The sequence below is a fragment of the Ixodes scapularis genome, unplaced genomic scaffold (assembly GCF_016920785.2).
Source record: "Ixodes scapularis isolate PalLabHiFi unplaced genomic scaffold, ASM1692078v2 PGA_scaffold11__112_contigs__length_91849675, whole genome shotgun sequence".
Classification (NCBI taxonomy): Eukaryota; Metazoa; Arthropoda; class Arachnida; order Ixodida; family Ixodidae; genus Ixodes; species Ixodes scapularis.
In genome coordinates this window covers 17,709,173-17,735,740 of record NW_024609837.1, presented here as the reverse complement: position 1 = coordinate 17,735,740, position 26,568 = coordinate 17,709,173, and the positions used below count along the sequence as shown (strand labels likewise).

Genomic DNA, 26,568 nt, shown 5'->3' with positions numbered 1-26,568 from the left:
GTCATTAAATGAATTTTTTGGAGAGGCAATATGCTACACGGCATGCGTTAATATATCGGGTTAGACAAGTACTGCTAAACGCAGCCGTAGAACCACTAGAAAACTTTATGAATTACCGTGAGCATCGCTTATCCCATTTACTATTAAAATTAAAAAAAAAAAAAACTTTTAAACTTTGCTAAACGATACGCTTGAATTGAAAGAGGTCTGGATCTTATCTCTTATCCTTCTCTATGCTTCAGGAAGCAAGATAACATTATTCGCGTTTAAATTCATCGATTCCACTGTCGCGTGCTCATAAATGTAGATCTCCTTTACAAGTGTGGTTAAAGCAAAAATTCAGACGGCTTGTTATAGACTCAGCCGACGGATTTTTTTTTTTCGTGCATGTTTTTCACAAAAACACATTCTGTAAAGCCGAACTCAAGTTAGGTAACGATCAGTCAACAACGCCCTGTCAACGTGTCTAAACTTGAAGCGACAAGACATCTAGAAAAACAAACGGAAAAATCCCTAAAATTCGATAGTAGGGAAGAAAGGCGACAAGACCCCCTTTAAAATCGAATCAATCGACAGCCTCCTTCACGCCGCGTTCTAAACCCTGGTTCAGGACCCTTCGACGTGAGAGTGGGAAAGGGTGCTTTGCAAGGAGAGGGGGAAAACAACGAGCTGCCATTCACAGAGGCCTCTGCGCACTGAACACAATCATTCTTCAGGTTTCGAGGGACACAAAGGGTCCCAGCCAACAGCTCGGGCCTCCAATTCACAGTACCCTCGTAGAATTCGTGAGGGGGGGATGGGGTTTAGGTGGTGTGCATAGATTTCCAAATTTGGAGAGCTATCCCCATTCAAACCTATCCCCCTGACTCTCTCCAGCCCAACACTCGGTCGGCCCAGCGCTATTATAGTTCGCGAGTCTGCCGCTTGAAGCGCTGCCGAATGCAAACCTTTTCTGTCGCTAATCAAGACACTTTTGCAAGGCACAAATTGGTCGCCCAAATTTCGGTCTCGGGATTTGGGAGAAATGCTTCGCATTCACTTTACAATGGACCGATGTGCACGCCACGAGTCATCGAAGCCGATTGCAATGTCGTTTATGTGCAGCGTGGCCTTGGGATTGGGCGCAGCGAGGCACTTGGCAGGCAGTCACGCTACATATGTCATCAGCCCTGGATTGCTCGTGACTGCTCGTAGCATCTGCTATGGTCCATCTTAAATAGTAACTGGGTATAGATAGGCGAGGAGGAATCAGAAGGAAAGGGAAATGTCTAAATTTGATTCTGGAGCTCAAAAAGAGGCCTCTTTGGTAGTCGACAGTGCAAAAGCCTAACCCAAAAAGTAAAAAAAGTTATTTCGCGTCTTTTTTGTATCTTCCCGATTGTACATCGCGTTCGACGGAAGGATAGTAGAGGGAAGGGGGGCAGACGCATCCGGTAGTATATTTGGGGACGGTGCTCTGAAATGCAATTTGCTGCTCGGTGTGTGGCGAGCGGAGCAGAAGAAATTGCCGGTGGCTTCTTTGGTGCCACCTCATCGATTGCTGTCTATGTATGCCCCCCCCCCCCCTGCCCCTTGTTGTTGATTTTTTTTGTTGCAAACTTTTGGCTTTGCCTTTGCCCTATGCTTCAGGTGAGTGTTTCCTAAATGCGCAGGCCTTTTGCGAGCGCAGTTGGGGCCGCAAATATATTGAATAAATACACCAATGAACTGAGCGCTACAAATACTTCTACAAAGGTTTCCTTTGGTTGTGCATGTATTGTACTAAAAGCTAATAAGCGTAGAATTAATAGTAGACATTTTAGACCAAAATATTTTTATTTCCTACGCACAACAAGGAGGAAAAAGTTAAAAGCAGTCTGGCTGACGCTACTACTCACAAATAACACGAGAAAAAGCAAAAAACAACAACACGCATATTGTTTTTAAATGAACGCTGGAAAAGCAGGTTGATGAAATCCGAGCATATATGGTAATATCTACGAGTAACTGCGTCAACGACACGGTTTTTAGTTTTATTTTTTGTGGAAAAGAAAAGAAATAAAACGGATTTTTTAAGCTTGCATTACTTTTCTCCACTCTATAAAAAAGATCCATTCTTGAAAGATTTTAGACGACTCCAGAACTCTTTCAGCTCGTGAAGAGAGGTTTCGCCTCAACCACCATCGCACCCTGGCGCTTCATTAGAAGGCAGATGGATGATAGAGAACTCTTTCGAATATTAAAGAAGGAGCTCTGAGACCGTGGACCAGTTCGCCCTTTCCACTTTTGGCCCGCTTCCTCCTCTCCCCCCCTTCTACCCTGTCTACCGTTGACTGTTTCTTCTTCCTCCATGGTGAAGAGGATCTTATCTCGAGTCTGGTCGTCGCGGCTTTTAAAGAAACCCCTCATAGGTTTGTCACGAGGAACACCTTTGGGGGGTGCTTAAAACAACTTTTTAGGGTGCAAAATATGGATAAGCTGAAGAACCCCTAAGAGTTATTTTACGGCCAAATAATTGTTAGAGTGCGGAGTGATCTTTTTTCTTTCGGTCACGCCATAAGCTTCCTTTTTTTCTGTTGGGTTCTTTTCGGAAAATCGCGGTTATTCGTTAACTCTTGTATAAGGAGAAAATTAAGATACGTTGTTTTGGGTGTAAATTTATTAAAACGTGGCACGCCTTTTATAACAGCAGAGAGTGAAATACTTTCCACAACATAAAAATCGTATTCAGAAAAAAGGGTTCAACTGTTTCAGAAGTGTCAAAATCACAAGTGTCCACCTAAAATAAAAAAAGTTGTATATAAATACGATAATATATATATATATATATATATATATATATATATATATATATATATATATATATATATATATATATATATAGACTATCTGAATTTGTTACGCTACAAAGTAATATTTTTCCCATAACTATATAACTATTATACATTGTAATAATCGTTACTTATGTTAATATTATTTAAGTTCAGAATAATGAACTCAAAATACATAGGAATGTAGCATGTTCAAAACAAAAAGTAAAATACAATTTACAACGTAAAAAAATAATGTATTTTGGCGTGTGTCTGGAATTTGCCTTTCTTAAGACGATGTTCCAAAGAGAGTGGGGAAGAAATGCCGGCGCCCATTTCTAAATGCGAGACCAATCGTTAAAACAACAACCGGACTACTTTTAATATTAAATATAGCTCGATACAAATCAAACACGAGTAACACATTATGCGATCGCACGTGGCCTTGAGGTCGGAGCGAGTCCTTCTATTCCCTCGGGTATTTCTACTAGAATCAACGAAAAAACCCTCGAATCAAAAGACGGAAGCAGACTGCCATCATCGCCAAAGTGCAAATGTCAGCAGATTCAGTCTCTTCTAAGAATTAATAAAAAACAAAGTAAACTACGTCCAGCTCATTCTAAATAAAAAACGAAGAAAAAGGAGAATAGTTGGGTAAAAAAATATATATGTACATATTAAGACGCAACTCTACGAGGGTCGGGCAAAATAAGCCTCACTCCTTGGGAGGACGAAGACTAATGACGAATAGGAAAAGAAATTTCCTTCCCTGGAAGATTTATGTTTTTTCCCAGGCTTCATGCCGCTGCCGCAGTAGTAGCGCGCAATAGTGCGGCTCTGTACGATACGCTGCAGGAAAAGAAGTTTAATAAACGACACGCTGCGGCTTCTATTCGCTCAGACTGGTGGTCCCTTTTGGGCGTGATGAATGAAGTGCGCCCGGCTCACAAGTTGAAGGAAAACAAAGACTCCCCCGGCTCGCGGATTCCCCGGCCCGCGCTTTTCGTCGCGAAATTAGCCGCGCAATGGCGCGGCTATAACGTCTTTACTGCCTCGAGTCTAAACAAAGACCGCGTAGTAGGGGTCGAGAAATTGTGCCGGGAAAAGTGCAAGGATTGGTTACTATGTGCAGTGTTTGCGGATACGCGTTACATGTAACGGCGTTACTGAAAACGCGTTACTTGTTTGACCAGCGCTGTAACGTACTTGTGGTTCCGTTACCGCGTTACCTCTCCTTTCGTTACGTAACGGCTACCACTTTTTTGAAATATAGTGCTTATGCGTACATGTAACATGAAAACTGTGAAACGCTTTAATTCACGAATAAAAAGTACCAGAAAAGCAACGCGCGTAACCTTTTATCGGTAACAGTCACGGTAAAATGTTCCTCTTCTTTGACGTAACGTGGGTCGGTAACGCGTTTTTTTTTTATTTGCAAGTAACGATTAACCTAATGCGCTACTTTTTTCTTTCATTAGCGCCTACAAAAGTGCAGTATATTGTGACTCGATAACAGAGTGTTTTGAACAGCTTGATCGGAGCCACCTGGTTTATGGGGCCGCGTTTGCTATAGGAGCTGCACTCTAAAACAATTCCGTGCATCTACTTTCCCGCACAACACTGGGAGCGTCAATCACCGCAACTCACAGAGGCAGGTCAGTGAATGACAATGCCGAAACATACTGTATGTTAGACAGAAAAACGCAGTCTGAGTTGTGACTTTAAGCAGTGCAAAACGTCACGCCCTTGCATTGCTTAATGTCACAACCCAGTCTCCGTTTTTTGGTCTAAACATATGTTTCGGCATCGTCATTCGCTGACCTGCCTTCGTGAGTTGCGGTGACTGGCTCTCCGAAACGTTGTGCGGGAAAATAGACGCACGGACTTTTTTTAGGCTGTGTGAAGAGGGAACGAATGCGTTGGTCATCTCTTAGCGTCTTTGCCTTTCCGCCAGCTTTCCTCTTCTCCAGGCGTAGAGGTAGGAAGCATCTTGCAGCGACATTACGCTATAGAGAAGGAACACGCCCTTAACGATGGCCAAAACCAAGAGACACTATTGAGCGAAAAGGACGGCTGACTTGGCGCCAACTCCTTTTCGTCCAATAGCGTCTCTTGGTTTTTGGTCACGTCACCGTCGGGAGCGTGTCCCTCTTTTCGGCGCCATGTGGCCGGCAGGAGCTTCCCATACCTCTATGTTTCCAAGCGACAAAGGAACGCATGAGTACTATACTTCGTTTTAGCTTCGGTCCTAGCGCGGCCGATGTCATGAGCCGAAGGGCCAATCAAACACCGCAAAAATCGCAGCGTCATGGCGTGCTCTCTGCGCTTAATAAGGCTAGCCGGCGGAGGAGGACGCACAGAGAGACGGCGAATACTGGCTGGTCATATCAACTGCAGAGAGCACGTCATGGCCTTATGCCTCTTTCGCTGTTTGATTGGCCCTTCGGCTCATAACATCGGCCGCGCTCGGACCGAAGCTGAAACGAAGTATACACTCTAAAAAATGTCAGTGCGTCTACTTTCACGCACAACACTCGGAGAACCAATCAGCGCAACTTACGGAGGCAGCTCAGCGAGTGATGGTGCCGAAACATGTTTAGACCAAAAGCGCACTCTGAGTTGTGACATTAAGCAATGCAAAACGTCGTGTTTGCATTGCTTAATGTCACAACTCAGTCTGCGTTTTTTGGTCTGAACATATCTTTCGGCGTCATCATTCGCTGACCTGCCTCCATGAGTTGCGGTGATTGGTTCTCTGATTTGTTGTGCGTGAAAGTAGACGCACAGACGTTTTTAGAGTGTAGAATCTATGGCGCAGCCTATGTGTGGACAATCTCAAACAGATGGAAAGACCTATTCGTCTAGGCGATTTGTGCTGTGGTGCCAAGACCAATGTAGCTAAAGTCACTTTATTTTTAGAGGACATAATAGAAACAAGAAAAGTTTATTTGTTTTTTTGTTTTCACCCCATGCGACGTGGGTCCGGCCAAAGCGAATTGTGTACATTTGTGTGAAGCTGGCTTATTGAACGGGATCTTTTTTTTTTTTTTAAATATTGGTGGAGGTTGTATTTCGCAAAGAAGCACGCACTCATGCGTTGAAATCTGGTACCGTGAGTGGTCGGGGCGAGTAAAATAAATTCATTGAAGGACACGGCAGTCTGCGGTTAATTCACACAATGTCCGTGGCTCAGTAACTGGTTTGCAGCACTGATTATTCCTAGTGTGACAGATGCCGTCCAACTATATTGAGCCGAATAATGCTGACTGGAGTTCGTTGTTTTGATCCTGGTATTGACACCAAACATCGCACCTTCTATTTCACTTATAAATCGTAATTCTGAAAAAAACGCCAAGGCTTTCCGGTAGATTCTTTTGTAGTGACTAATTTTAGTTAGGTTTAAGTGATTGACATGCCTATCTTCTTATACCGCAGCAAACATCCTCTCTCCTCTTTAAAAATTGCTTTAGCAAGATTTTGCTTTTAATCTGACTGATGTCAATTTATTTTAAGCCGTCTTGATAGCCTCTGTCATCACCAATTTAAGACAACAGAGTGATATGCTAAGTGTTTACTGCTAGTTTATCATATATATATCATCAAATATAGCAGTAGAAAATATAACAGTTATACCATGGACATCACGCAAATTATTCCCGACGGTACCTTCAGATAACTTTTTCAACAAGACAAACATCTTGCGAATTGTTGAGAATTCGAGACCAGTAATCTACATTATGTTTTACGGTATTATTTTTAAGAACACAAACTACGTACCCTCTTATGCAAGGGGTTTTCTTTTAAGCTTAAATGATTTGCTAAAAAAAAGCGCAAAAGTTACGCTAATACGGTTTTGCGAAGGCGAGTTATACGGTCAAAGGACACCATATATGGGGCTAATCTTCACGATAAGTGCCCTAATGAACTAAAATTTGTTAATTAACTGTTTTTTAATTTGTGAGAATAGACATATAGTTTTCCAATTAGAAACTTTCTGAGCATCTCGATGAACACGACGTAAATCATTTTGAAACGAACTTTGAGCACGTGAGGTAGCGTAGTAGTGCACTAAAGTTACCACCCGTGCAGCAGGCACAAGGCTAGCGTAGTAGTGCGCTAAAGATACCACCCGTGCGGCAAGCACAAGGCTAGCGTAGTAGTGCGCTAAAGGTACCACTCGTAGAGCAGACACACGGCTGGGGCTATGATAAGAGACGGGAAAATTGCGCGGGTCTGTTATCGCAGCGGTAGCCTTGTTGCTACTGCGTGAGTAGTAAATTTAGCGCACTATGTCGCTTCTCACACGCTCAAAGTGTTTCTAAGCATTAGTGATAAAATGAGTTTTAATGACGCTCAGGAAGTTTTTTTAACTGGAACCATAAGTCTATCTTTACTAATTAAAATGTTAATTTACAAATTTTACTTAATTAGCCGACTGATCGTTACGATTAGCCATTTGTACTATGGCCCCTTGCCGAATAACTTACCTGCAAAAACCGCGTAACTCTAACTTTCGCGAGTCTTTCCCCCCAAAAAAATTTAGGCTTAAAAAAAATCTGCATATTGTTAAAAAAAATATCGGTTTACCTGAATATTTTTACGTTCCTTTCAGCTTAACTTCGCTCCCTACAATACTCAGATTCATTACTAATTTAAACTCATTGAATTCCATTATTACCGATGGGAGCTGTACTCGGGTACCTGATATATCCGCGCTTAAGCCCGATTTAATCATTCCGTATAATTTACGGACATCTTTAACAGGTGGGGGGCAGAGGGTGCAAACCCCGTCGAGAAATCAGAACCTTTTGTGAAGTCGCGTCCTAGGCGGGACAACGGAGACTAATGACTCCCCTTCATCAAGAGCTCTTCCGAGCTCCATCGATCGGTTCGTCTATTCACGTTACCGGATCTGCACTTTATTAGTAAACAGACTATTCGTGCTGCACGAGATAACGTTCCAAACGTTTCCCGTAGTCTCCCATTGGTACCATACTTTCCGAACTTTAGTCCTCACCCGGAGTAATGACCGCCAGAACCAAATTCGGCAGAGAAAAAAAAAGTTATTTTAGATAGTGCGAACTTGGTAGATATGTATACACGTAATGTTGCCATTCGCAGTGCACGTAATAAAAAATGTGCGCTTTATCAAAGCACACACACACAAAAAAAATTGTATCGCAAGAAAATCGCCTTTAACGTACCTTTGTGATTCGCAAAATCCGCGCCGTCTCGGTGAATTGAACGATGTTGATAATGAAGCCTTTTTTCAGTCCACACCGCGTAAAATTTTAAATTTATATATGTATAGTTAGCGATTTATAGTCCTGAAAATACAATAAGTTTTTGTCTTTCTGCCCCCCCCCCCCCCCCCCCCCCCCAAACCAATCTGCGTCTGTTTGTTTTTAACCTGTAATTGTTTTCTAAAGATGCGCAGATGAAACTTCCAAAATTCAAACGACTCGATATATGTTAAGGTCTTGTGTCTGCGAAGTTTACTTTAATTTTATTAAAATTTGTTGTCTTTTTTCTCTTTCCTTGTATTTTTTTTTGTATTTTAGTATTTTGTATTTTTTCAGTGCCTCTTTTTTTCGTGTAGGTAAAAGTAATGTGTGTTTTGAACGGGGCATATGTACAGGAAGATAACGACAGGGGATTCCCCAAAACCCCAGGGAATACAATCATTACCCGAATACTTAAAAAACACGCCGTTACCGATGCGAAAAAAAAGAAAAAAAGAACGATGTAAGGGGTTTACGATGAAAGACGAAGCATTGGGGACAGTTCAGAGCGGATTGAGTTGCCAGTCAACAAATCATAAAGCTCTAAATAAAGATTGCTTAGCGTTTTTCAGTTCTTACCCGAGAAAAAAAAAAATAAAACGGCTCGAAAGAAAATTTTAGGGTTTGATCAATACGTACGGAAAACACGGAGCCTGAAATATATTCTTCGTACTTCGTTGTCTCGCAACCTCTAAATTCTTCACTCAAGGGATACCGTAGTTAACTTCGATTTGCACGTCGCCAATATTGTTCAAAACTTGTTTTACTGTTGCTTTATCAGATGCGTTCACCGATCTCTCCGGAACAAGCTTCGTCGTAAGGAAATGTTTTACGGCGGTCGTAAAAGTGTACATATTCATGTATCTTGTGTGCTCATGTAAACCGCGTGTAATTTTAACGCGCACCAGAGTTTTTACACGCCAGTGTTTGGTGAGCTCTATTTTTCCAAAAAAGCAAGGTACAGAAGTAACTTTTCTGTCTTAAACGATTACCAAAGACGAATAAATGTGTGTTACACTTTTTCTGGTAATTTTATTGAAGGGTCAAAGATGTTGCTCGATTCATCAGATTTCCCTCTTAACTTCATGGTGGAGTATGCCGGAAATGGCGAACCAACGGAGACCACCCCCCCCCCCCCCCCCCATGCGCAACTGCCTCATTAAAACCAATATATTATCGTACTATTAGCACCGAACTCCGCTGCCCCCCCCCCCCCCCCCCTTGGCCAGTACAAAAAAAAAAAGACAAGCTTTAAATGGACATTTTACGAGTCAAAATTGTGATTAGTACCGCTATCTTGTAACGTAGATACTTCACCCCCTCAGCCTACGACACGCTTTGCTTATCTGCATTACGGCCGAGTGCAGCGGAAAAGCCGATCCTCCAGGAAGACCGGGTTCACGCTACGGACACGTTGGCGTTGTGTTTTCTGCCCTTTCCGAAACGCGCACAGGGCGCATGCGCAGTGAAGGAGCGCGAGGGGGTTGCAGCTGACGTCAGCGTGACCCGACGGGCTCGCCGGCGAGACGTCCGGATCCTCCAGTGGAGTGTGAGCCCGGAGTATTGATTACGCCAAACGAGGACGTTGCCAAATCAACCCTGCGGCGATGATGAGGCCGGCTTGTGTCCTACGTTGCCGCGTCTTCCTTCTCTTCCGCGGTCTATTCGCGACGCGCTGCGTGGCACGCAGATTCCAGCACGCACGCGAAGGTCGGCGAGGGATTCCGAGACGAACTTGATTCGTCCTTGTGCTCTCTCTTTTCCTCAAGCTCAGACGAAATTTTTTATCGTTACCGATTTTCCTCCACAATGCTTCGACACACTGATAGACAAACGTAAACTAGTAACCCCAATTCCAGTAAAAAAGTATTTTTTTTGTCAAGTTTAAAATATTTAAATTTCGTGTGAAAGGCTGACAGGCATTACTGGCAAGACTGGACACTTTACGTTCGATGTTGTATCAGGGGGATATATGGGGGAACTATAGCTTTTTCCGAAGGGTTAAAAGTAGTTTAATGGTGTGAAATTATTTAGTTAAACTCAGGAACGTATAACAACAACAAAAAAGTTAACGCAAATTACTCTTGTTTCTTTTTTTTTTTTTTTTAGGCTGCCTGTTCGACATTTAAGTTATACTTCGTGACGTTAACCCACAAGAAAACGCGGATAAAATTACATGTTGTTTTTTCACAACACTTTTTATATACCGTTTCGTCCATAGCTGTACTATATTTAAAGAAAATAAACAGCATGCCAAGAAGAAGAAGGTGTTAGAAACTCGTTGGCCTACTTTAGGCCGAAAAAATAAATATAAAGCGTATAATGTGCGTCAAGAATGTGCCTGCCACAGGAACGACTGGATGGGTCGTGCGGCGCGAACTTCATGCGATCTCTTTGTCTTCATTCGGAATGGCGCTAAGACTAGTCCATCGCCAAATTTAAGTGTTCTCAGTCGAGCTTTTGCCAATCTCTCCCCTGATGGCGTCAAAAATTCCAAGCCGTTCGTTTGTCTAATGGGGCTGTCGATTCGAAAAAATGATGACTTCGCAATTGCCCAGTTATGCTCTCAATGCAATAGATTGTTGTTTTTGCTGTAGTTTATTTTATTGTACCAAGTAAGATGCACAGGATACTGGAAGCTTGAGAAAAAAGCCATCACAAGGCCAGCTTGACAAAAGCCACAGGCCTCCACATTGGCATTTATGCCGCACTAAACAAAATAAGAAACATACCTTACAGTTTACAGCATTAATAGAAAAAAAAAAATAAAGAAGCAACAATTAGCACAGTCAAATTACGTCACAATCACGCTCACGAAGGATACCTGCAAAGGAATAAACAAGAAAAAACAAGATCGCGTACAGGCACAACGACTCACAAAGTTTAGTAGTATCATTACACAGCACTTTTTACATAAGAAATGTCGACTCGGGGTTGAAATAACAACGCAACAATTTAAATGCGATATCTTAAAAATGAATATTTTCGGCAGCTAATATAATGATTAATCGTGCAAGTTTGTTTTTCAACGTACCTTGCCCATTGATTGTTCTACGAGTGCTAACTTTCAAAGGCTCACTATGCCGTGGTGTGGTATTACTGGCTGTGGTATTACTTTGTAAGTTAGCTAGGTTTTTAAAAATAATGATTCAGTTTTGACATAATTTTTAAATGCTTTATAAAGCCGATAGCTGCACATTTGTTTGGATTGGTAATACATTATATTTTAGAAAGCCCTCATGTGAGTGAAAGTTAGACGGAATATTTTCAACAACTCTTAGGAACCGTTTCTTAAGATATGCATTTTAAGTAGATTTGCTCGAGTTGTGGATACGCAGACTAAATGACAGTAGTTAAGCATAAATAAAAACAAAGTTATAAATTAACAACATAATATTTAATGGTAGTATTTGTCGATTACGATATACATGTCTGACTATTTGGGACAGTTTAGGGCTACGGAATCACTATCTGTATCCCACGGCAAAGTCTCTTGAAAAACAACGCCGTGAACCTTAAAACCAGATATAACTGCAATGGGAGTCGAATTTAGCCCTATTGTCTGATTTAACAATTGTATTTTTGCTACAAAATAAGACACTTTTGTTTTTATTTCACGTCCATTTGTCTAGTTTTGTAACAATAAATTTGCTTTATTGCCTATTTTATTAGATACATTTCCGATTATAAATATGCTATCATCGTCGGCGTAAATAATCATATTAACATCTCATCGAACAAAGACGATGTAATTTACATACATGTTGATCAGAAACGGACCCAGAATACTTCCCTGTGGTACGCCGCAAGACACAAAAAGCGAATCGGAGAAATGATCGTCAATATGGACTGTCTGTATATGATGATGTAGATAAGACGGGATTAAGGATGCAGCTTTCGCACAGACACCATAACTTTGAAGATGTATTAACTATCAGCGTATGATTTACATGATCACATGCTTTAGTTAAATCGGCGAAGATACCAAGAACCAATTTTCTTTCCTAATGTGCACTCAAGATTAGTTCTCTCTGCGCAAACAAAGTGGCCGCTTTACCGACTCCTTTACGGAAACCGAATTGGAAATCATATAGGGGGTTATGTTGGAAGTTTTGACAAGCGCCGGTAGTTTCCCATGCCAATTTTACCACCTAACACAAACATTTATTTGGGCATCTGGATTCTTCGAGGAAGAAAAGCCTGACTAAGGCAAAGGCTAAATATATGCCTTATCTAAAGTGCAAGCCGGTCGGCAGTGCGCCTAATTTGTTTTATCCGAAACCGATCACCCTCCTTAGCCATGCTACTTCTTGAAATATTTATAATTGTAGTAATAACTTCTTGTTCATTTACAAGGTTAAGAAAAATAGAATTTGGGTTGGACGGAATGTTCGTTACGGTGTTATTGACAATATTAACAAAATATTTGTTGAAAGCATCTGCAAGTACTGCACCAAATAGGACGTCGCTTCGTAACAACATATGATCCCTTGTACTTCACCAGCAACTTGAGGAATTTTCCAGCAGCTGTCGGTTCGCACTGAACCATGACGGTTTCCCCCGGTTCAAAAATCAGTGCTTTACGACGCGTTTATAGCCACAGGCGTTATGGGCTTTTCCCACCACTGCAAATGACGTCAGTTGATTATGTAATCGTGTAGTTGTAGTTCTCGTCGTCGTTGATGTTGTAGTTGGCGTAGAAGGGCAGAGGGTGTCCTTCGTTGATGTGGCCAAGCGCTTTAAAAGATCGCCCGCCGCCAGCCGAAATCAAAACTAGATCGGCTGCGTGCGAAGCAGAGGCGTTACCACAGAGTAAAGGCTAGTTCACCCCGATTCCTCACGCTACGTTACGCAAGCTTACGTACAAGCCGCCGGGATATCTGTGCTTCATATCAAGAGTGGCTACCAATTCTAAGAGGTATACCTGGCACGCAACGTTCACGACACGAATGTTTTGGTGACTTAGACGTAACCTAAAAAACGTTGCTGTGCGAACAATTGAACCGAGCTCAACTCGCTACGTTACGTTACAAGGAGTTTTGTGTCCTTGGTTGATACGGTAACTCACCGTCCTAGCTCATCGTCACCAAAACATTCGTGTCTCGAATGCCGCCTGCCAGGCTATCTCCTTGAATTGTTAGCCACGCTTAGTACGAAGCACAAATTTCCCGGTAAGTTTGACATAAGCTTTCGTAACGTAACATAACGTAACGCAACGTAACGTAAGAAAACGTGTCTGTGTGAAGCAGTCTTTTACGCCGCAGCGGTAACAGCTTGCTCTATACTTAGCGTTTTTGTAGAACCTGATGCCCCCCCCCCCCCCTGCACGCGCTCTCTGGGATAAAAAATAGCCCAGAGCAAAATGCTGTTGTAGCACGTTTAATGTCAAGAGATGATGCAAAGAGACGCGCTTTCATGCGCTCCTAGACAAAAGAAAAAATGAGATACCTTCGGAACAAAATGTTCAGATGTCCATTTCGTTACGAACATAATTGTTAACGCATCCGATGGCGCGTGTACCCAAATTTGACGCCCAACGGCCTCGCTGTGTCATGTCGCAGCTATCATTGTGATATTGCTCTATATCAATACAAGACTGCTTTTTTTTCTCGTCAAGTTGGATAGCTTGGATAGCGGGACCTCGGCAACTTAAGGTGTCATCGTTCGTCTCAGTAGACACTCCACGTAAAGCGTCGTCCGGATGATTTCGTTTAAGCTTCGCGACTCTATGGAGTTAATGTAAGGATGCAGGCAAGCTGGTAAAGTACTGACGTCTTTTAACTCTGGAGTGTGGGGAGACAGGAAAGGACGACACGAATTTCCAAAAGAGATAAGGCTCCAGGACTCGTAGCTCATCTTTCTATCCTTTCATCCACTGAAGAACATGCCGGATTCTCCATACCACGACGCCTGATTTTGTTCGACAACATTTAATCTGAACGGTGGCCAGGAGCGAGATTTGGAAATCCGAGACATTATCTCTAAACTACAAGCGTATGATGCCCCTCCTGCGTCTCATCTCCTACGTAGAGCGTACCACATGGGGTAGCTTTGTCATCTCAGACCTAGTAGTGCGAGATGCCCGTCGTCCCTTTCCTACGCGGAGCGGTCCCCTCGCCACGACGACCCTACTATGGGGCATCTAGACAGCGACTCAAAATTGGCAGATAATGTTGAAGAGGTAGTTGTAGTCCGGGCATTTAAAAGACGTAGCAAACTATTTATCATTTTGCTTGCAACGTCAGAAACTCAAGCCGCTTAGTAAAACCGAGCCATTTGAAGTTCGTTCCATTACACCATCAAAAGTTAAGTTCAAGATGTGAAGGATCGACCATCTCGGACGTTTTTCTCCGGCGGATGATCCTAACTGCTTCGTTCTTGTGACAGTGCATAATCTTACCAAACAACTAGAGTTATGCCTGTAGTACCTCGCTGAAGACGTTGCGCGGTTCCTTAGAACACAACTTTTTCTGCAACGCTGATTTCCACGGATGATAATCACTGATCGAGTTGCAGCTTTTACATCTTCCATGATTGCACAAGAGCTATAGTCTCAAGACATCACCCACGTTAAAGCCGCCCCCTGTCGACCATAGACAAATGGTTTGGTTGAAAGATCAAACGGAACAATTTCCGTAGCTATTTATTCGTTCCTTAAAAGTCAAGCACACACATTGGGATACGTTTGTCTCTTACACTGCTTTCGCAATTACTACCACGAATCAGTCGAGCACAATTTATGCACCGTTTCAAATTTATCATGGTGAAACGGCAGTGCTTCTCTTAGGAATGTTTATCATCCTTAACCCGACGGAACAAGGGGAAACATTTCGCCGGCAATGATTTGCAACGCCGACTGAATGACGCACGTGAACTATTAAGAATGGCAATATTACACGCCCAGCAGCGTGGCGTATCTCGCCACAGTCCTCCTGGCTCCGCTCCATGTCTATCTACGAGCAACTAGGTCCTTGTTCGCAGGCAACAACGGAGGAGAAGTAGAGCGCGGAAGCTTCTGCCTAGATGCAGGGGCGCCCTGTGAGGTCAGCAGGAAAGTTCGGCCCTTAACCTATGAATCACAAGATTGGTGAACTTTACAGGATCGCAAGGCATTTCCAGCGCATGTGAATTGTGTGAAAATGTTCATCCAACTGATGACTGCCCTTTTTTATATAAGGGAGGGGGGGGGGGGGGGGGAGGGGATGCGTGAGCAGGCAGACGAAGAATACAATAACTTCGATGTCGTCCTGGCGAACGTTGAGAGGCATTCCGACAGCTGGTTCTGAGGTTGACTAAGGTGAGCCAATAAATATGAACGAGAGTGACCCAACAGTATGAACGAAATTATTTCGAGAAAGTAAAGTACGATCATGTAAAATGAATAGATTTATTGTTCCTCAAAATAAAAATACCCGATTTACTAGCACCCTTGTAACGTAGTCCTGATAACAACCAGTGTGATGTAAAAAGCAAGAAACAACCTCAAATTACGAGAAATTTATTAGACACTGAAACAAACAAAACCACAGCGACGCTCCTTTAGTGCCGCAGACAATTTACAACATGCTTCGATATTGCCACACCGGCACCGTGTGTTCACATGATGCAAGAATGTCTTGTTCTAAAGCAAGATAATGAAATAAAACAACGTGGGAATTGGTCAATATCAATAAAATACTGCAGTTTCGAGACTTAGGAAAAGAAAGCAACTATGACTGTGACCTTTTTGTCCGTAATATTCAATTCCAAGAAAAAAGAAAAGCTGAACTATATATGGTATGTTGCATGTTTTCGGAATTGTATATCTAGGGCATAGTCTTCCAAAAATATTTTTTTTCTGTCGGATCTTTTTTTTGTTTTTTTTGTTTTACTATAAAGATTAATCTTACAAGAGCATGGCTTTTTCTTACAGGTACGTGTTTACTCATATTTTATACGGCATTTTTAGTTCTCCAGTTTACATTAAAATGTTGAATGGAATAGCGAAAGTAATATAGCAAAATGTTAATACATAATCCAAACACACCCATTGGTTTTCTTTAGGATATTAAGAAAGAATTAGTACAACAAAATGGCGGACAGAAGCACAATCTTTGCCTGTTTCTGGATATACCTATTTCGTAATATCTTAGATAAATTATAACTTATTCCAATTTAATTTGTTGGCACTCACCTCATTAATTTTGTAATTTAGCCTAAACATATTTATTAATTGGTCATGGTTTAAGCTTCGCTTAGTAACTTTATTCGATGTAAAAATAGTTAATTTAAATTAAAAAGAACAACAAATCTTTCAATTCCGACGATCGCAAATACATTTTGTCTTATTTCACATCATTGATTCTAATTCAGAATGAGAAGGAAACAATAGCACAGCATAACTGGAGAGGTGTCTATACTTGGATAAACAATATTTATCGTTGAAAGCCATATTTCTAAGGTGGGATTGGAGACATTTTATTTATCCCAGCATTTTTTCTTTTTGATTCCACGCTATGCGGCTGGGTTGATGCTCTTGCGTCGTGTTTGTCCTCATATGGTTCAGCTTAGTGGCCGGGTTATAAAGCCTATAAATGAGCTTTTCGGGAAGCTAATCCCCTGGGCTAATGCTTTGCAGCGGACCCAGTGAAAAGAGCAATACGTTTTTTGTGGAAACCCCTCGGCCCCGTTGGTCGTATACTTTGTTTGCACGTCATTATGCCTTGCCCGTTTAGTTGTCCGTGTTTTATCTTCAGGCCCCAACCCGCCAAACGAGGTACGAAATCTCTTCCGAACCTTGACGGGCACGTTTTATGGTTTACGCGGAAATTCGTGCCCACGCAACGGTGACTTAATATTCTCTCGATTCGTTTTTAATCCCGACGAAGAAAGCGAGACTGATATTGAAGAAAGCATAAAATAAAGGGTTTTCAAACTTCTATGACAGATAAGGCGTTTTATGGTCAGTTAGACAATATAATCAATATTAGCGGGAACCAATAAAGGCACGTCTAGAATTGTTACCACTGCACACACCTTATTTCGTAAAAGAGACAATGTAAACTATTTAATGCTATTATTCATATCAGTTTGCTGTAACCTGTCTCCGTTTTGTTCAGCATACTATTTCACGTCGCTGGATTTGTTAAAGAAAACCACCAGTGCCCCACATGTTTACACGGTCAAGTAGACATCGAACAGTTGTGGCGCTATTGATTTGTTGCAATGGTAACTTCCAGGCTTCGGTAATGTCAATTCAAACGTGTTTGTAGCATGGGATTACGTTACGTTTGTGACTCATTGCACCTTTTATTAAGTGCTAACCAACATTCCTTCCAAAAAAAAAAAGACTTTTGCGACATAAGTCTATGTGGCGTAAGAGAAAACTATGGCTGTTGCGAAAGACGCTGTCTTACAGCCAAAACGAACACAAATTTGGTTCGAAGGCAGCGTGCGTTTACTACAATAGAAATGCTCATTTTTGGTTGTCTTCGTATACAGTGCCGCTTAAGCTGGTAAGACGAGCATATAGTTTTAAGCTGCTACAGTTAACTGCGCAATTGTAAAGGGAATTTGGGTAATTTTGAGCTACACTGGTATGCCCAATCATATGACGTTTCACCTAACATTCATACTTGGTATACCTCAATACGTCGACGGCCCTGTGATTGAGTTTTTTTCCCTCGGGTGATAAAAGCTGGAAAGGTGTATAAAGTGGTTCATATATGAAGTACAACTGTCTGACTTACATGCTAATTTGAAGTCAGCTTTCCTTTCACTGAGCAGACGAAATGGGCTGGGAGCACCTAGATCGTCACCTCTATCGGAACCTCGTTCATCTCTGGTGTACTCATGGCGCTCTTAAGGAAACTCGCGATAAGGTCAGGCGGCGAAAAGACGGTTTCGCAAGGCAACGTCGACGCAATTACGACGCCGGCGGCCCGCAGTGTCGAGACAGCGTAGCCCTCGCAGCCGTCCGCGAAAGCAGGCGTGGATGCCCCTGAGCCTAACGAAGGCAACCCTGAAAGTGACACCAGCGTGTCAGCCTGCCGGTCGCAGTAGCAACAACGTCAGTACGGTAGGCGCTCAGGGGATAAGGGCCGCCCGTAAACAAGCCTGCGGTTACAACCCTGGCACGGAGCTGCGCTCAAGCTCGCCTCGCAAGAGTGGGTTCGACAGATTGCCCAACACATTTTCCGATAGAATTGCCCAACGGGATGGCCTGCAGGACGGCTTAGCCGCAAAAATCCGGGTTTCCTCTCACTGACACGGCCGCGCAATTACGGCGCGTCTCACGGGCGGTTTTTGTACGCAAATGCGGCGCCACGACCGAACCAGCTACGCCTTGTGTATCCTTGGTGCGAGTGTTAGCATTTGTGAAATCATGCAAAGCTGGGATAAGGCGATGAAAGGCTTTTGAGGAGATTTTATTTAAAGAAAAAGTAACTGACTGAAGCTGCAAATTAACGTAGTGCGTTGCTAATTCGGTTTAACAAATAGAAATTTAAAAAGCAGATATCCACTTTAACTCATAATTTTAAAGAAATGTTTCAGTTTTCCACTATGAGAAGAATTAACCGTGCATCCAGTTCCAACTATTAATTCAGTACAAAATAAATACTTAATTTCCACCATTTTAACCAAGTAGCCGAGTGTTTCAGAGTGTACCTCAAGTATATTTAGGTTGCTAATAGTGTATAATATAATATTTTGAGCGAGCAACCGTAAATTGGCAGCATTAGACTTATACGCGGACACCGTGCACTACCAAAAAAAAGTATAATCAATTGTTTTTAAACATTCTTCAGGCGTTAAGAGTAAACAAAGGAACGTTTCACATGGGTGACGCCCGAATAGTATCTCTCTGTTTCATAAAAGTGTGACAAGAGTATCGTTTCACGATTATGCTTTTTTCTGAGGCAGCCATTCCGACATCCTCCGATTTTGTCCATAGTCTAACGTGAGGTACCCTTACGACGTTTCAGATTCGTCCAAGCTGCTCGAGTCCTCCTTGCTCCCGACGCCCCTCCGTCGAGTGTCCGAGGTGGCCTCTGTTGGCGACCGGCAGCGCAAGTCGGTCGTGGAGGACGCCGACAGTTCCCGGCTCTCCGAGGAGCTGTGGCCGCCGACGAGTCGCCTGTTCCCGTCCTTTGACAACACCACGTCAAGAAACGTCACCTCTCAGTTAGGACAGACGGCCTACCTCCACTGCATCGTCAACAACCTGGGCGACAAAACGGTATGTCCCTTCAGCTCTTACAATAAAAAAAAATATATATATATCTACATAAAGGCCAAAAATATACAGGAAAGACATTTTCGTCCGCTTTATTTTTACAGCGGAGCTCTTAAGGGCTAGTTTCCCCAGTTTCGTGTCCGCCAACAAATAAAGGTCGACACAACACTTTGAAGAGCAACCGCCGTCGATTACAGATGGCGGCAACCTTTCCAGCCTTTCCAATCTGGTTTTCACTGAAGTAGTAAGGCTGAATTTCTCTAGGCACGTCGTCCTCGAGGTCGTCCTTGAGGCCGTCCTACGCGTCGTCCTTGAGGATGTTCACGAGGTAGTCCATGAGGTCATCTTTCAGGTCGTCCTAGACGCGTCGTCGTCGAGGTCGATTTAGAAGTCGTACTTGAGGTTGTTTTAGAAGTCGTACTTGAGGTCATCCTAGACGTCGTTCTTGAGGTCGTCTTCTAGACGTCGTCCTTGAGGTTGTCCAAGAAGTCCTCCTTGAGGTCGTCCACAGCCTCGCTGGTGTTCCTTCTTCACCAGAGTGGAAAGGCGGTAAGTTTTTTTTTTTTTCGTCAAAATGTGGCGTTTACCAATCGGCTCGTAAGAACCCACGACTTGTACTTGTTACTCCGCCGTGGTTGGAAACAAATAAGAATGCAAGTTGTGAATGCCTACTTAAGCGACGTGCTACGGCGTCAGCCGTTACTTGCAATGTTTCACAGCGGATTTCGCGTGTGCAACGGGTACGTCGTGACCCGCTAAATGTAGCGGAGACACGTTTCCGCTGAACTGAGGCGGCAACCGTATGCGTAGTGATAATGTCGCCACAGCGTCAAGTGACGATGTGCAACACGACGGCAGAATGTTTTCCCTTAAAATTAGGGGATATATTTATCGTCTAAATTTGGGCAGCCATTTAGAATCAACTGACGTCATGTTGGCACGTGACGCAACAAACAGCTACCGGAAGTTCCAACGGACCACTAGACGTCATGGTGTGGTGCACTCTCTCTCACTGACAGCAGCAATCGTTGAGAGCAGTGAGGGCCCATTCAACGCAGAGAAAGCGTCGAGTGGCGTGTCCTCTTCCAGCAGTGACAAGCGGACTGTGAAGTTAAACGATACGCTTGCAGCACTTTATTGGCTCGGATGGATCGTAGAATTCGGGCTAGAGAAGACTAAGACGCTCAAGCTAATCAATTGCTAAGAAAAAAAAATGAACTTGAACACGCCGTTATTTATTGATCGACGCAAGCAACCACGTTAAAGAGGCGCGTTGGAAACAATTTTTGCAGTAGTGACCGTGGAGCGACAACCAACACTCGTAACTAAGCGTGTTGTGATAAAAAAAAACACGACGTCTTCCTGTTTAACGTGATCTTACCCACCGCCACGGTGGTTTAACATCCACCATTATAGCAATCGGAGAGTAAAATAAAATTAAAAAATAATAAATGTTGTAGTCTTAACGGTAGCTTAAAGTGCTGAACTTAAAAAAAAAGGTGTCGATTTCTACGCTCTTTCAAATACAAAAGTACACTATTGGACAGGCTCACTTAGCAATTTATCTTTGCTTGTTACAAATCGTCAAAGCAAAACCAATCCGAGTCGTGTGTTTTTAATATTTCGGTGATAGCGCATTGAAATATAGGCTTTGGCATGGCCATTCAGAAGAGATTAATGCCGCTTTCCGCAGTCCACTCACCAGGAGAAGCTTTGCACAATAGTATGACGTGGTACAAACTAAACTACATGAAAGAAAAGTGACAAAGAAAGCCACGGTCAATGTAAACTTGAACGGCTTCTACGGCGTCATTGCTTGGATCGCGCATTGTTTTCTTTTCTTCTATTTGGCTGGGCGTTATTTTGCACAATGCCCCGAAAACCGTTCAATGAGTTGATGCAGAACAAAACACAGTTTGATTTGATTGCTCGACCTCGTTTTTGATGTGCGTAGAAAAAAATTGAAGTTTTTTGAGAAAAACATTTGCATTTTATCTTGTGAAAACTTAGAGAGATAACCTAAACGTCCGCCTTCTTCGATTAATGGAAAAATTTGTGACGAAATATCCCGGATGGACCAAGGCGAACCCTTTCTGCTAGGCTCTCCCCCATCGCCTAAGCCGACCTAACCAACGCAACCCCCTTTTATTTTATCGCCTGAACCTCGCCGTAAAATAGCAGGAAATCCGCCTCACCTCATCCTCATTTCGCCTCTTCCCAATTACGCGAGCTCGCCAAGAAAACCAATCTGGTTGCCAATCAATCTTCACGACGTGCAGAACCACAAAGAGGAGCAGCCATCAATCAGACGCTTAAGTGTTCCCAGCTTCCCTCTCACTCCATCACACCTCTTGCCCTGCCATCCCCTCTTATCCTACTACCACTCTTCCCCTTCCATCCTCCTCCCCAACTAACCTTCTTTCCTACTATCACACTCTTCCACCAAAAAGAAACGAGCGATGCGGAAGCACCCGTAAGAAAAAAACACCTTCCCCTCTCCCTCCACCAACTTAACCTGCACAGCCTCCACCGTATTACGCCTGAAACAAACAAAAACCAAAGTAAAGCAAGCTTACATCAATATTAGAATCCTCCGATCTTACCGCCCTTTTCCAAGGTGCCCACGAAAGGAAAGGACCCGCCGCCGCTATTTTCGAGGAGATTGTGAAATATTAAAAGGACACCGCCTCCAGGACAAAGAAATAAGGGTCTGACAAGGTGTCCGCCTTTCGAGAAGCAATTAACGTTGATTAACTTCGACAGGAGGGCAATCACAGGGGAAGGAAGAGTTCCAACGGACAAGACCCCCGTACAACACAGAGTTGACTCAACGAGCCGCATTCCTCTTTTTATTTTTATTTTGTGCTTTTTATGTTTTTTTGTGTGTGTGGTTTGGGAGTAGCTTTTTGGCGGGCAAGACATCGTTTCTCGGATACACGGAGGACACTGGGTGTGTCGACACAGAATGCTCGTGTCGAGTCGTGGGTGTGTATTGGGCCATCGGTTCAAATCAGTTACGTTTCCCCCTTATGGTTTCCTCTTCATCTCAAACGACTTCACACGTTCATATAATGTGCGGTTTCTCTAACCTGCGAATTATGAGGCCACATGTTTCTACGCTTTAAACTTGAGTGCCTGGGTCTGCAGTGCGATGCTGTGCGTGTTTGTAAACCTCGCTCCATTCAAAATAAGGGTAAAAGAATGTTGAGCACAGTTTAAAGTTTGCGTGGGCAGATATTTTGATGAAAAGATTTTAATACTTTGTTTTGTTTTCGTTTTCAGTCTTTTTGATTCACTTTGCCCTAAGGGAATAATTCTTCTAAAATGTTTCAAAATATAAATCTTTGAATGAGAACACAACACAAGTTAATATATATTTATATGAAAAAATCGCCTGCCTGCCCTTTCTGGTTTTTAAGCTCAGCTCTCCAAATTACTCTTGACTTGCTGACTTCTATATGCTTCGACACCTCTAGTGAGGACGCGAAGCGAATCCTTGTAAATATATATTCGCAACTTGTAGGTGTCATCACTTGGTTTCAACAACCCTAAGTTAATATAATGATTATCGTGTATGTAAGCGTAATACGAATATCATAAAACTTCCAAACCAATTGTGTGTGTGCACGAGTAAAGTAGACCTTTAAGTATATCGAATATATGTTGTATTAAGTGCTAGGCTTATATTACCATCGGATGAAACCAGAAGGGCATTACATTAACAAAACGAATACGATGATGTGAAGTGCCCGTGTTGTATATATTGTTTTAATATATGTTATAACGTCAACGAGATGATGAGTAAGGCCGCAACGAAAGACCATAGTCTAATTTAGTCTAAATGTAAATAACTAAGTTGCGACCAAAACTACATCGGCAAGGGAGAGACAACAAAATTTTAAAGAGCGGACAAAAAGAGGAGGTTCACCATTTCTCAATTTTTCCTTGCAGAGAGCAATGCATCAGAAATGCACCATTTTCGTTTCACTTAGAAAAAAATGATTACTTCAAAAATTGTATTTTGACTTGGCACACCTTAGTAGCCCAATTACTCAGCAGCTGCAGAAAAGATCGGATACAAAGAGTGTACTCAAAGTATACGACGTATATTTAAAATACTATGCAGCAGACTGAAGGTATGTTTAAAAAGTGTTTCGCATTTTGTACCAGTGAACAATTGATGTACCTTTATTGATTTATTTTATGCCTAATGTAAGCTTAAAGCGAAATTGGCGACTAAAACGAAGAGGAAAATTCTATATTTCTTGCTGTGATCTACAAACGAACTGTTGTGACGGCCGATGCCCTGCGCACTGTTGCACAGCGGACATCCGTCCCGCTAAATTCAACAGAAAGCGTTCATGCGACACTGTGTCGTCACGTGACGACATGACATCACGTGGCTTTGAGACGTTACGTGGCGCCATCACGTCACGTGAGATTAGATTCCCGTAAAATTTAGCGGAGAAAATCATTATTTCATCGACCGAATAGAGGTTCTCGTTAACATTAGTGAAATAATTTTTCCTACAAAATTTAGTGTGGTAAAAAGTACTCTAAAAGCGCTGCAGGACTGTTGCGAAAGATCGCCTGTAAGGCCTATCACCGTAAAATCTGTGTTGTGCACGTTACCGAAAATAAGTAACGAAAATAGTGCTACTTGTTAGCTTAGAAAAAAGCTGACACGTTACAGAGCTCCGTTACCATTTTGCAAATGTAACAAAATACCAGTTTCGTTACTCGTCAGGACTAACGGGCGTTACTTTTACATTAATTCATTGTTAATTTTTGTTTAACTGTTAGTATATGACTGTAGCGTCTCATCCACAAACGTCTCCACAAGCTTGTCGAACCGTTCTTGAGAAACGGGAACTTGATGCATATGGTCGTTCTTTATCTGCTTCAGCAAGGGCGCGTCGGGACAGCGAGTTGTAGTCACACTTTTCCGTTTCTTTGAAGCACCAAGAGCTCTGATAGATTCTGCAAATGAAGGGACTGGTGGAAAGAAAGAAATATTAGGACTCATGCAAACCTCCACTGTTAATTTATATTTATCAGTAGTGTGGTGGAAAGAAATATTAACTAAATAAACAGCATCACGACTTAGTATTAAAACAAAACGTCTAAATATATTGAAAGATTTAAACAAATATCAAATATGCGTGTATATATATATAACTGCCATGATCAATTTAGCCTCCTTTTCAAATATGGAAGTAAGTAAATTGAACCGTTTTCGAAGAGTTTTGGATAGCTTACATTAATAAGCGTTGAGAGATGTAGCTGGAAAACTATGGCGCCTAACAGAGCGATCTCGAAGGAAAGGCACGTTCCTTTGGTTAACAAAAATTAACTACGATATTTTAAGGATAAGAAAGTAAGTGGCATTAAAAAAATATATGACTGTAATGTGCTTTTTCAAATTAGAGTTCGACGTCCCGGTTGTGCTCAGCTGCTTGAGTTTCGACGTACGGAGTAGACATTTAAACAGCAAATTGTCTGTGTTCTTTTACCTAAATTCAAACATAGCACTTAGCCCGTGTGCCATGGTGGATGAATGAATGCGCCATCTAGACTAACATTTCGTCATCCCTTTTTTAATTTTTATAAATTTTTGTTTTAACACAACTTTCCCCCTCCCCCCGCCTCTTTTGAAGTGTTGCCATTGCATATTTTTATCTGTATTTTCACCCCTTCTTAGTTCTTTTCCACCGATCTTCCAATCTCATCTTGGTTACCACAATCATTTCCCTATCCATTCGTTCGTCCATGTCTGCAAATCTCACTGCCCCCTCCAAATACGTAGTTATTTCCCCTAAGAAAGTGGGATGAAGACCCCGTGGACCTTAAAATTTAATGTTCTATAGTTTCCCTTTCGCGGTTGCATAAGCGGTCGCATAGCTCTTAGCACCCCTGCCGAAACTAGGGCAGGGGTGCTAAGAACGAAACGATAAAGGGAAAAATTCCTTTCCAAAAATTCTGCCCTTTAACTTTTCGTTCTTAGCACCCCTCCCCTAGTTTCACACAGCAATGAGCTCTTCAATAAATTACCATACAACTGTTCCTTCTTTATTTCTTGTTTTTGTGCCCTGTATATTGTTAAAGCTGATTTCTCCTGCATTCTCTCTTCCCAAACTTTCTTCTCAGTTCCCTTGACTCCCTTTTCTACTGATATGCTCTGATCGGCCCCATCTCGCTGAATGTATTTAGATCTCAACTTTTGGTTCGGTTTGTACACTTAGTGTTTAGACGTTTCATTATCTAGATACTAGTACACTTTCCCTGCATCCCACCGTGTATCTTCAATTTCAGCTAGTTTTTGTTCAAGCTTTACTGATCGCTTCTCTACCCTCGAAGGAGGGGACATCGGTGCATTCCCCCATGTCCCCCCCCCGCCCCCATGCCAGTCTACCAACACTCCTATGCTGTATCTCTAAACCTGCCTGGATTTCTGACCTCGTACACAATGCCACATTTCCAAATAACTGTCCTGGCAGCATGTCTTCCTTTCATACACGCCTAACGTCTGCACATCTATTATAGTTCCAGAGCGCCCTGCGTTTCATAATAGCTGAATCTCGTTTCCCCTTCTTTATTACAATATCTTCAAGCTCTTTTAGATATTTCTTCCATTACTTAACCATAATCCCAGATATTTCTACTTGTCTACATGTTCTATCGCTGCGTCCTGTGTCTCCAGCGGCTCCCCCTTCGCGTTGTTGAAACCTATTATGCCCGACTTGTACCTACTGACTATTTAAGCCTAAACTGTCCCCTTTCCTGCTGAAAAGCCTAATTAGTTCCTGCATTGTCTCACGAGTTTCTGATACGAGTTCAACATCGTTTGCGTACACTAACTCTGGCAATACATTATTTAATTTATGCCCTTCCTGCATGTAACTTAGGTCAAATCCTAGGTTACGCTTCTCTAATATTCTTTTTTCATCTCACTGAGGGATATCATAAAGAGCCGAGGAGAAAATGGGCAACCCTGTCTGAGTTCTCTTTTTTATTGCTGCTGTTCTTGTAGTTCCGGGTCCCCATAATATATCCACCATATTTTACGCATATACCCGTTCTAGAAACTTAACGATGGTTCACCCTAGCCGATATTGCTTCAGTTGGTCCCAGAGTTTTCTTTTTTTTTTTTTATGATTCGCATCATCGGTAATGGAGTTGCGGTGGCCGTTGCAATCTTGCACGAAAAGTAAATAAAAGATGGTAGTAAATTTTTTTTTTTATATAACAAACGTTCCAAAACGTCCTTGTTGAATAGAGGTAG

The 26,568-nt window shown here is 42.4% G+C and overlaps 1 protein-coding gene across 1 annotated transcript in view; it reads left to right on the top strand.

Annotated features, from left to right (window-relative positions):
• The first annotated feature begins 15,782 nt into the window (after positions 1 to 15,782).
• Positions 15,783 to 26,568, top strand: part of LOC8031857 (neurotrimin) — a 76,411-nt gene continuing 65,625 nt past the window's right edge. The window contains exons 1-3 of the mRNA XM_042289148.1: positions 15,783 to 15,847; positions 15,984 to 16,059; positions 19,005 to 19,289. Coding sequence (XP_042145082.1) covers positions 15,783 to 15,847; positions 15,984 to 16,059; positions 19,005 to 19,289 — 426 coding nt within the window. The remainder of the gene's footprint in view (positions 15,848 to 15,983; positions 16,060 to 19,004; positions 19,290 to 26,568) is intronic.